Source organism: Xenia sp. Carnegie-2017, unplaced genomic scaffold (assembly GCF_021976095.1).
Source record: "Xenia sp. Carnegie-2017 unplaced genomic scaffold, XeniaSp_v1 HiC_scaffold_16, whole genome shotgun sequence".
Classification (NCBI taxonomy): domain Eukaryota; kingdom Metazoa; phylum Cnidaria; class Anthozoa; order Malacalcyonacea; family Xeniidae; genus Xenia; species Xenia sp. Carnegie-2017.
In genome coordinates this window covers 7,638,441-7,649,993 of record NW_025813469.1, presented here as the reverse complement: position 1 = coordinate 7,649,993, position 11,553 = coordinate 7,638,441, and the positions used below count along the sequence as shown (strand labels likewise).

At 34.2% G+C, this 11,553-nt stretch overlaps 1 protein-coding gene and 2 long non-coding RNA genes across 9 annotated transcripts; all 3 read right to left on the bottom strand.

Annotated features, from left to right (window-relative positions):
* Positions 1–444: 444 nt before the first annotated feature.
* On the bottom strand, positions 445–631 carry LOC124436160. Its single transcript, XR_006945212.1, has 2 exons — positions 562–631; positions 445–486 (listed from the first exon to the last, which is right to left on the bottom strand). It is a non-coding gene; the product is annotated as an uncharacterized LOC124436160 (long non-coding RNA).
* Positions 632–3,407: 2,776 nt separating this feature from the next.
* On the bottom strand, positions 3,408–5,129 carry LOC124437083. Its single transcript, XR_006945578.1, has 4 exons — positions 4,917–5,129; positions 4,196–4,355; positions 3,823–3,929; positions 3,408–3,534 (listed from the first exon to the last, which is right to left on the bottom strand). It is a non-coding gene; the product is annotated as an uncharacterized LOC124437083 (long non-coding RNA).
* Positions 5,130–5,527: 398 nt separating this feature from the next.
* LOC124437081 lies at positions 5,528–11,328 on the bottom strand. 7 transcript variants are annotated; one of them, XR_006945575.1, is made up of 11 exons: positions 10,569–11,328; positions 10,367–10,497; positions 10,097–10,232; positions 9,804–9,911; positions 8,826–9,448; positions 7,476–7,615; positions 7,283–7,394; positions 6,918–7,054; positions 6,415–6,575; positions 6,265–6,289; positions 5,528–5,610 (listed from the first exon to the last, which is right to left on the bottom strand). XR_006945575.1 is itself a non-coding variant. In XM_046987105.1 (6 exons), the coding sequence occupies exons 2-5, from the start codon at positions 10,469–10,471 to the stop codon at positions 9,288–9,290; spliced, it is 510 nt and encodes a 169-aa protein (XP_046843061.1). In that variant the 5' UTR covers positions 10,472–10,497; positions 10,569–11,328; the 3' UTR covers positions 7,418–7,615; positions 8,826–9,287. The 7 variants fall into 7 exon arrangements, 1 of the variants encoding a protein (XP_046843061.1); XR_006945572.1 differs by lacking the exon at positions 6,265–6,289; XR_006945576.1 differs by lacking the exon at positions 6,265–6,289 and having other exon boundaries at positions 6,918–7,044.
* Between the last annotated feature and the right edge of the window lie 225 nt (positions 11,329–11,553).

Sequence of the window (11,553 nt, the reverse complement as noted above, 5' to 3'; positions counted from 1 at the left end):
CTTATATTACGAATTTTAGCCCCCCTTTTTTATGAGCTTAATTGAAAATTTGGATTGTTTGAAGAACTATGACATGTCGCTGGACTTAAACAGATAAATATAGGTTTCTTAATTTTGCCTCCAAAGTCGGGTACTATTTGCGAATTTTTTACGTCGCCATATTGATACTTGTGACGTAGATAGTTGAACACGTCTGTTTCCGTCAATATAATATTATATTATAGGAGGTGATTTTGTTGTCGTTTTTCTTGTCTTAAAAACAAATAATGACAGTATTTTTAATAAAATATTAAAAAACAAGTTTTCCGGAAAGTATGGCCTCAAATCAGTGCTCAGATAATTCGAATTCGATGTCTGAATGCGTATCTGCTTCGAGCTCGGAATCCGTGGGTTATGTCGAGCATTTAAACGACTTCGCATATGACGATGAAAAGATCTTTTTGCTCCCTCCAGTTCCATGGCATTACTGCTACCAACTTCATTGGCCTGTTTAAAATCAAAATGCTTCCACCATTGAAAATAAAAACACTACAAACAATGATTTTCATCATTAGATAATACCTGAAGCAATTCAAAATGAACCAGCTTTCATTTTTTGTTGCTCCAAATTGTGTACATTCCATATTTCGCACTGTGCCCCATAAAATCAAAGCATCCATCTCCTGACCATGTCTGGAAATCCGCATCACTTTTTTTTCATCTTCAATTAACTTTGACTGATAGCTTTCCCAATGCTTCAGAATAGCTGTAAACAAGAAGGTGCGTTGATGCACATGATAAGTGGACACACTATTTGCTGAGAGATTCATGTGCTTGAACATCAGCATGGCCTGACTTATACTGACACCAGACATCAATATACCAAAATTAGTCGTAACGTTTCCAGCTGGATATCTTCCCAAAACCATAGGTTGGCTTCTCCACACAAAGTTCTTTTCAACACATTTACCACAAATTTGCTCTACAATGGCCATCGAACCAATGTTTTTAATGTGTACTTTTGGATTTTCAGCCTTGCAGTTAAAGCAAAATTTTTCAAATAACTCAACCAATGAGATAATAACACGATTAAGAAAATTCATTATTATGAAATACAACAGAGATCTAATTCTTTATAAGATAAAATACCTGACTGTATTACTTGTGGTATCTTCATCTAAATCTTCACTCTGACTAGACTGTTCGAAAGAGGAGTAGTCCATGTATGATTCTCCTTCAAAAAGCTCTTCAGCATTCCCCTGCATTCCATCGTCTATATTAATGCTGGTCACCACGGATGTATTACGATTTTCCCTGATTTCGCTTCGATAATCATTTTGCAACTTCTGGGCCTTTTTCTTCAAAGATGCTTTTGTATTTTATACCAGCTTAAAGTCTTGTAAAAATGTAAGTTTTTTCTTAAGACGATGGCACGATTTACATGGAGACTGGGATTCACAAATATCTTCACCAACTGCATGTAGTTCTTCTTCAAATGGCGAATCGTTTGCTTCCCCAGTGCATACTTCAACATGCTCAGCTCCATCACTAGTAGATGGTACTTCCTCATCGAGAGAACATGTTTCCTTCAGCGATGGCTTATGTAGAGTATGTCGAATAATCTACAAAACTTATATTGAATTTACATATGAAAAAAGAGAAATTAACATAAACAAGCGTAAACTTACTTGTCTTCGCTTTCGATCGGTTATTTCGCCCTGTAATGGTTCAGGAATCCCAGCCACGTCAATGGTTGGGACAGCATTTTTCTTTAACCTTCTTTTGAGCTTGACTTGCACGCTCAAATTAAGGTCAAAACAAAAATCTTCAAAATGCGCAGAACACAGACACGAGGTAGTGGAAGCCTCAAAACCCGGTCTATGTTTACGCACAAAATTTACCCATTTTCTATGTCTTTGCGGCTCTGTTTCTTTTTTAAGAAACAGATGCATCGACATTCCTTCGGTTTTTGAATCATTGGCGCAACTAATTTGATTAGGTCCGTCAGCAACACAGCGTTTTCCTCCGCGTTTCTTATTAAGATTACTAGTAGAATACGCCATGTTGATATATGTGTTCAACTTTCTACGTCACAAGTCATTAGCCTACCGATCAAAAAGTTCGCAAAAGAATGCAGAAAATCGTGACTTTGAACGTCCGTAAAATCACTTTCACCAATCCAATTTCAATTATAATTGCAGATTTAAAATCACTGAAACAAGGTCTTTCAATTTAGCTAATAAAAAAGTGGGGCTAAAATTCCTAATATAAACACTTTAACAACAGATATTTAATCACGGTTAGCACTATCGTAGTCTACTTTTTTAATTGTACGTACATAACTCCTCGATTCAACTGTGTTGCACGAAACGTAGTCAGTCGGATGTTTAAGTAACTGCGTAGGTAACTTGCATCGAAATTGCATGAAGAGTTGTTTTTTTTAACATAAAATTGCATAACGTTTAATCAGTGATTTTGCAAGCGAGTGAATGCAAATAACGAAAGAACGACGATGAAATAAAAAAACACTTACCTTCTGCAGTAACCTTAAAATATTGCAGACTATTGTCGTGTTTACGATGCAAACGAAAATTTAAGAAAAAGATTCAAAGTGACATTCTGACTACTGAATTCGCATTTCTTTAAAAACTTTATTTTATCACCTGTACAACCAATTTTATATGAATGTGCTGTGCAGAATGAAACAACCGTATACTTGTCCAAATATTCATATTATGCTGTACGTGCTGAAGCATCATAGTATTTGAATAACCTGCGGCAAACCTTGAATCTAAGCGAGAGGGTATGAGAAGTTGCGTAACTAAAACCACAGAATAGATATCTTAAATAGAAGGCTCACTCGTGTCGGAGCCTTTGATGTTTGTGTTCCCAACTTTCTGAAGCAAATTTCAAGCAGACACGCCTTCCACCAAGATACTTCCGCTAGATCGCTATAGAAAATATAGATGTTGTTGCAAATACATCGTTTTTCACTGCAAAAACTGTAAACCTTATCTTCTTCGCAAGATGATAACGCTTTGTAAAAATTTCGGCAAACTTTTGCTTTAAACGTGAATTATTAGTAAAATAGCATTCTCGTTTAATACTATTCCATATTGACCCAGCTATCAAAATCATGTTGTCTCAACGTTGTACCAACGTTCGTCGAACTTTGACTCAACGTCGGCGACCAACGTTGAGTGAACGTTTTTTTGGTGAACTCGTAGGAACGTAGTGGCGACGTTAGGATGAGAACGTTGGGATGTAATGTAATTTCAACCAAAACCAGACATTCATACAACGTTTATCCTACGTTCATACAACATATAGCAGACGTTCATACAACGTTTACCTGACGTTTATCTGACGTTGTTTTAACACACAATTACTGATGCATTATTTGTGAAATCATAAAACAGCCTTTCCAATGATAAGAGCTAAAGTTTAGTTTCCATATAATCAACTTTTAACTCATCAATTTTGCTGTGCGTGTTTTAATATACATATTTACAAAAATGCTATATAAATCGATTCCAATAAGTTGCCTTTTCGGACCTGCAAGAAAATAACATATATGATTATTAGAAAATGCGCATTCCATTTTGCTTTACTTATAATTGAAGGAAAATGAAAAACACATGCTCACTTTCTTTAAGTGCACATGCCAATAATGCCATTGTTTATTTTTCTCAACTTACACAGACAAAAAAACTTATATGTTAACTATGAGATTACGAAGTAAAATAAGTTGAGTTCTCCCTGTCTAAGTTGAGAATATCAAACAAAGAAAAAATGGCATCTATATACTTTACCAAACAGCCTATGATGATAATGACATGTTACCTTAAATCTGGAACCACCTTGCTTGCCTGGAGCATATTTTAAAAATTCGGCAATTTGCTCTTCAACGTTGGCCTCGCTGCACCCTTTAATAGCTCTGAGGCAGGCTTCTAACAAGTGAAACGAAACAGAAAAGACATACTTTACATAAATTACATAGATAAAACACTAAATCATTTCCGTAAGCTGAATGATAAACAACAATTCATTATAGTGACATATGCAAAAAAGTTTAATGTATTAGCTTTTAAAACTTGCAACAATATTCTTTATGACAAGGAGCAACATAAATGGCTGTTTTTCTAATTCATGAACGAGAAAAAAGAGACAAAACATGATACTGCTGCAGCAATCATTATCGTCTAATTGTGCTTACTTGTTATAAGTTTGCAGAGAGCAAGGTGCTGAAATGGTCCCTTTGACTTTCTGCCTTTTCAACTATATTGGAACCATAGATAATTTGTTCCCAGCTTTGTCATAATTCTTCTAACACTGTTTGCACAGGTGTTTGCGAAAAGTGCTACCAAAAACTGCAGCTAGTAAAGAAAGTAAAAGATAAATTATATGGAAAAGTTCAATTTAGAAATATATAAATAATCATTTTGATCTCGAATTGCAAAACAAAACCATCCAAAGTGAATGGGGAGGGCTTTTAGAAAGACCAGTTTCTTCGTTAAAATTTTCCAGCACAAATAAAACGACACACACCTAAGAGCCATTTGAAGTATAGTAACGTATTTAAATTAATCAGAACACGACAATGCTCTCACGAAAAACACGATGCTAGATTCATATAGTTTAATCAAATAACCTGACCCCCCTAACGTCACGAAAATTGTCATTAAAATTACGTTTCAGACTTTGACAAACGTGCATGTTTTCAAGCTTCAAACACAAACAGTAGAAAAAAAGTCAACATTATGTTACGTAATTGCAAATGAAACTATCGTTTTCACGTTTCCAAACCGATAAAGGGGAAGGGCTACTTACTTTGTCACATATTTTTACGTAACACTTGAAAGAGTCATGCATAAAAAATAGTTGGTGCCAATAAATATTACTAAATACGTATGGATAGTTAACTTTCCAAAACTTACCAACTTTCTTCTGGAATTTTCTTCATTAAGATTAGATGATAGGTGCTCGAGTTCTTCAACCGAATGTAAGGGATTAGGTACAACATTTTCCAAAATTTCGTGCTCGTCTACACCTTTCTTAGCGCACGCAATATTGACAGAGCACGCAATATTGACAACGCTTCTTCTTGCTTATTAATTAGTGTTTCCAGTTTGGTGAGAACTGATCTTTGGAAGCCTTCAAGATAGATAAGAAATAAATAGAATAACTTATGTATAACCTACGTAATATCTTAAAAATATAAAACATTACAACATGCTAACAAGACAATTCAAATAAAACTCGCATCAAATTGCTAATTGAATACGCATACATAATAACAACGCTATTCAAAAACTATATACTATAAAAAAGGTAACATTAATGTTTGGTTGAGAACGTCTTCCTGCAGGTGTTATGTTCATAAAACTTGCCTAAGGCGTTTCGTGGGATGAAAGGTCATGCGCATCTGCAAAGCAATCATGTGTTGCAGTTAGTTGTGAAAAAAAAAACGATTTCAAATGACACGAAATGAACGTAAATGAAAACGTAACAACATAACATGCAATAATGAATTGTAAGAAAAGCTTGCCTAAGACACCACTGTTTCGTTGAGAATGTCTTTCTCTTGTTGTGCCAGTTGTAAGAATTCCTTGTGAAGAGACGTTCTTGTATCTACAGAGAAGACACGTACTGGGTTTAACATATATCTTTATTGCACGCACGAACGTCATTTAAATTAAGGCACTACAAGTTTCAAAAGTCAGAAACAGAAAGGTGACTAAAATAAAAAACCTCGAAAAAGTTTCATTTAGTAGTTTGATAGCAAACGCTAAGAATTAGATTTGAACGAATGTATTTTGATTAAATTGTGGTGAACACAACTGCAATTTTAACTATAACTAACATTTTTTCAACTATTTACAACAACATTATAAAGGACCAACCCCTACGGTACCTGTAGAACATACATAAGCCCTATAATGGAACGATGGGGGTAGAAAAACAGTAAATGTACAATACGAATGTTAAAGTTATTTAAAAAGAATCAATGAAAATTATTTCAACATTTTAGTGGACATATTATATGAAAGTTGCTGATTAGTCAGTTCTGAGACAGAAAACTGACCACTACGCTGAGATGGTGTCCTACTAGTAGATGTGGAAGTTATTGCATGATCCTTTGTGTTTAGGATTTCTACTGCTAGCTCACCGTCATATAAATCTAGATCAACATTATATTAGGATGAAAAGAGAAATTTTTACATGCATGTTTCTGTCAAAAAATTGTCCACTTGACTTGTAAAAGGATTATAGTTGCGCTTATACCTTTTCTGCAAGGGAGATCAAGTCGCTGTACACCGGCAAATGTAAAAAGAAAAATCACTCATTACATTTAAATGCAACGTAGCAATATGTGAAAAACTGCACTCCTTTGAATAAAGCAATGGCCTATTGCATTGAAACTACAGTACTTACTTCTAGAATTTGTTGATAAGAGTTCATTGACGGCTGTTATCATATTACTTTCAGAAGATTCCAATAAATGCTTATTGTTCATACAAAAAGATGTGCAACGTGCAGCAGGAGGTAACTGAGGGCTCTGTGTTGAATTACGGGTTCATCACTGTCATCATCGTCTAATGCGAAAAAATACACGATCATCGCATAACAATGTTTATTGAGTACTAAGCTATACTAAAAATACAAAAATTTGGTTAAGTAAAATGCTTGCCAAAGATGTAATATTTAAGTAGCTACGGCAATAGATTCAGTCTTAATCCTATCTTTTCCCATCTTAAGGAAGAAGACATAGCCAAATTCAAAGAACTTATTGTGTTTTGCACACAAGATCCTTCATTGACTACAGCCATATACGCACGTAGGTAGTTATAACTGTAGAAATAAAACACTTTTCTGTGTTACTGTGTACATAAGTTGTTGTGATGGGAGAGAAATATCTAGAATACTATATAACCTACTTTCTATGTCACTGTAATCTGGAAATTCTTCCATACTACTTTTGAAACGAGGACGTTTTCGTGGCTTGTCGTTGAATGACTCATCATCTGATTCAATGTTTGAAGTGGCAATGGCTCTTCTAGAGAACTTTTGAGAACTTAGTAAAAGAAAGGTTTAAATTTAGAAAACAGAGCATTAAATCGTTTATAGCACTTTAGAGGCTTCAGTGGGGAAAATGTGATAAAGCTGGCAGCAAGTTTATAAAAAATTCCTACACCAGACATAGCAATGATTATTTACAATCAAAATGGGAATAACTGGAAATCCAAAACAAATGTAACCTAAACGAAAAATTCATACTATAATCACAAGACATCATATTAACCTGCAAATGTGAATATTATGACTTTATGTTTTTTCCAATCATTTTTGTCTGGCAATTCCAGCTTCTTTACTCTAGCTAAGACATTTGTCCTCGGCCAATAGCAACACAAAACCTAAAGTGTAATTAAATGAAAGTTAGTTGCATTGAACTGTACGTATAAACTCAGGAAGACCTTCAAGATATGCCATATTACATTCTATGGGAATTCATTGTCCTTTACATATTACTACAGCCATCATCATTAGGCATTGCATCAATGCATCTTAAAGCTCTATTAGCAGCAGTCCAGTTTTTTTCTGTATTGCGCCCAATTATGTTTCATTATGATATGAACTAAAATAAACAATAAAATGTAACTGTCACTTTATTTATTTTTGATTGATTTAAACATATCCTAATGTTACAACCCATTCCCCCTAATTAAGTCCTGGTGATCACAACATTTAGCAAAATGTTTTAATCAAAACATGATGAGTCTCATTCACAGGTCATGATAAGTTATATGTCTCCTCAACCATTTGTAACTTATTCTCGTCTTTACATGCATGTATCATACCTATTTTATACATAACCCTAAAATTTTAAGTATAACATTATAGTTTACTTGCTAACAACAGCAAATGGAAAATGTTCTAAGCAACTAAAGAAAAATAATTTAACTGACATTCCAAGCTTACTAAAGAAATGGGCTTAGTTAATAAACCAATCTAAGGGGAAAAAAGTGGGTTGTACACTACATATTGTCTTGAATGCAATTATTGACAAACAATACTTACTAGTATTATAAAGCAACAATGCATTGTTATGAATAAAGATTCAATTACCTCTTTGTAAAATAATATCACTGTTTAAAAACTGCTGTGATTAGCAATAAAAACTACAACTATTTAAAGGTTTAAGGCTACATGATTCTTAATCAAAAACATTTTGTAAATCACATATTCACTAACCCCATGTTAAAAAATATTAATCATCATCACAGACGTATATATCATAAAAAGTTTTGAGTTTAATCTTATAAAAAAAACAAAAAAATTAACAAAGTTTTTGTCGAAACAATTGAAAATTAAGGCTATAGTAAGGTGTATGAAATATTAAAATATATTTGTTAAATGTCCACAACAATAAGACAATAACCCGCAGGCTTTTATGAATTTTGGCGATCAATAATTGGCCTTAACACTAAAGATAAAAAAATTGGCCTTTCTTAATAATGAGAACAAATTTCCTATGTCAAAATCATTCAAAGAGCCTAGAAAGCAACATGAGCAAAGTAGCACACACATTCGTTGTTTTACGCATTTATCATCAATCCATCATAAACATTTCCACCATCCTATGTCGATTTGGATCATTTAAATTTTAAAGCTTTTTTGTGCTTATCAACACACCAAAGTACTTAAATAAGATGTTGCTTGCATTATTTGTGGCTAAAAACAATAAATTGTATGCTTTATTTAATCAACGGTAATGAGACGTTCGTTGTTCCTCATTGTCTTTGTTTAACAATAACTACAATATCTAAACAAAAATTTCACCTTACTTTGATCACGTTACAATATAGCAGTACATGTTCCAAAACACCGTTTCTTGCTAAAGTTGCGCCAAGAATAAGAAATGAAACGGGTCAACCGTCAACCATTGATCGCAAAATCGTGTTACACGTGAATATACATGTTGAATTATTCCTTGCCCAAGTTCTGTGTTTATTCAAATAAAATCAAAACAGCATGTACTTAGGATGAAAACGTTGATCAGCTCGTTCTTGGATGTGTTGTATCAAATATATATTCTTTCTTGGGTGAAAAATTTTAATAGCTAAAGATCGACTTGCCACTTGTAATGAAGTGTACAGAAGACACGTGCAAAATTGTATTCTGAGCCCGCAAATTTTCTTAACGTCTACAGCGATTTATGTTTCTTTTATTGGATACAGTGCTGCACTCTTGGGGGGAAATCCCCTACAGTAAGGGACCACTGTCAACTGAAGTTTCGTTTTCAAACTTCACACTGAACTGAGCACACAACTTATAATGTGATTCTTGTAAATTCCCAAAATGTCATTGGCAAAGTCACTTGCCATGCGGTTGACATAAACTCGAAAAACTGGACTGTCACTGACAATTGTAGCATCTTGATACTCTTCAATGACTGTCTTCTTTTGTTCTTAAATAAAAAACCAGTCAAATGATTATTGTAGCAATACAACCCAGCAAGTATTTGCTAGACTAAGCTTACCAATATCACAACTTCTACACCTAAGTACAACAAGCAAAAATCACAATAAGCAAGTTCAACTTTGTTCATATTGAGACCAAATTGTGCTGCAGGAGCACATTGCCAGTTAAAACAACAAGCTAAAAGTCATGCATGAAGCAAAGCATCATTTTCAACCAATCAAGAAAAATACATCAAACCATTTACAACTCGTTTCTTTTGAAAATTATTAAGATAAATGCTGCAATTATGATGCATTTATGAGTGTTTGGCAGCATGTATGTACCTATTAATTTCTTCGTACCTTCTGGTAGAAGAACTGCTGTTGCCTGTTGAAGACTTTCTGAATCTGAGTCTGCGCTATCAACAGCACCATAATTAGGCATCTCCTCTTTAAGTAATATTCCTTTGCCTTTATAATTGAAGTTATATGTATAAACACATTAATTAATTTATTATGTGGAGGTAGTTATTAAAAAAACAAAAAATAAAATATTTGTCTGTTCACACCACCATTATGCCTCAATGCAGTCAATGCTATGACCAAAATCTATTGATAATCCTATAGATTGAACTTGACATGATGTAAGTACTTACTGTGATCCAACAATGATGAAACTGCCACTTCAATGTCTACCTCACAAACTCTTACAGCTTCTTCCATGGCAGTATCATGAAGGTCAGGAATAATTTCATGCAGTTCAGACATTAATGGAGTTCCAGAAAAACTTGCCTGTAAAAAAATTATTCATATTATCTGAGATACAATAATTTCAACTTTCAAAATAGGTAGGTGAACAAAAAACAGTAAAAAAAGCATTTTCAAAGTAAATGTGTAATAGGAATAAATGCAAGCTTATAGCATACATTGATCTTGACCTTCTTAAATTGTTTATGATGATTGTCCATTCCACATTCAACCATATAATTCCTGATTGAATTCTTGGAATCTGCACTGAGCAATTTAAGCATTTCACTGTTGGTCCAATAGATATATCCTAGCAAAAACAATGTATGTATACGTATAACAATTTATCCCTTAAATTACTCAAAGCTATGAATACAGTACCTTGTTTTCTGGAGCATCTCCTGCATTAGCGTGATCATCCATTTCCAAGGATGAGGAATCTAGATCAGCTTGAACTGGTCTCATATATGCAATTGCCAGCCCTAGGCCAGAACTATCACGAAAGAAAGTGGACAGAATATCCAGTATTTGGTGGAGGGGTAATAAGATACAAATCTTTGGGTGATAAACCACTCCTTAATATCTCAAAACCACCGCCTGATACCAGCCGGGGATAGATCTCTTCTAATTTTGCCTTCACTTTGGCTGCACTTGAAACTTTATGGAAAGAATTACGTCTACGTCCAACACCAGCTTTTTGTAACACCGACTTTGCTGTCCCCACGAATTAGATCGACCACGTTTTGCTGGTGGATGAGAAAACATCTTTCCATTGTCAGCTCGATTATACGGTGCAAACAACCGCCTAAACTCCTGCTCTCTTATCGAAAAAGATGATCTTGATGTGGAAGCTTGAGATGGCGAAGCCTGATGTTGTTCTTCCAATGTGCTGTCTAGTGTTGACGATTGGACACGTTTGAGCAGCTCTATGATCGGCAAGATTACCATCTTGAGCAGTCGATGAAGATCTAAGACTTGCTGATCGAGAAGAGTCTGGATCAGTAAATTTCCTGCTCGGCGAAGTAAAGCTGCTGCCTATCGATTTTTCGCTGCATTATCATCCCCCATACCAAAGAAATCGTTTCTTTTGTACAGAATACCTAAGTTGCTTCGAAGGACAAAGATCGTTAAAGTTATTGCATAAATATTGCAACTTATAATTTATTGATAATAACAATTTTTGGCGGTAAATAATTATAAATAAATTATAATTTTATTGAGTAAAATTTGATGTTTTGCGAGTCACGAATAATGTTACGTCATCATAATGGAATGTTCAACAACGAAATGCGTTTTAAGAGAAATTGTACAGGACAATACCCGATTATGAAATTCCAGAATGGAATACGATCAAGAAAAAATGCAC

What these genes read in the sequence shown, in the direction of transcription:
- LOC124437081 (XM_046987105.1), bottom strand. Translation starts at nt 10,471, where the DNA reads ATGCTTAAATTGCTCAGTGCAGATTCCAAGAATTCAATCAGGAATTAT. An exon ending in TTAAGAAGGTCAAGATCAAT is followed by an intron (nt 10,233 to 10,366) that starts GTATGCTATAAG and finishes ATTTTTTTACAG; the next exon opens with GCAAGTTTTTCTGGAACTCC. An exon ending in AGCAGTTCTTCTACCAGAAG is followed by an intron (nt 9,449 to 9,803) that starts GTACGAAGAAAT and finishes TTTTTATTTAAG; the next exon opens with AACAAAAGAAGACAGTCATT.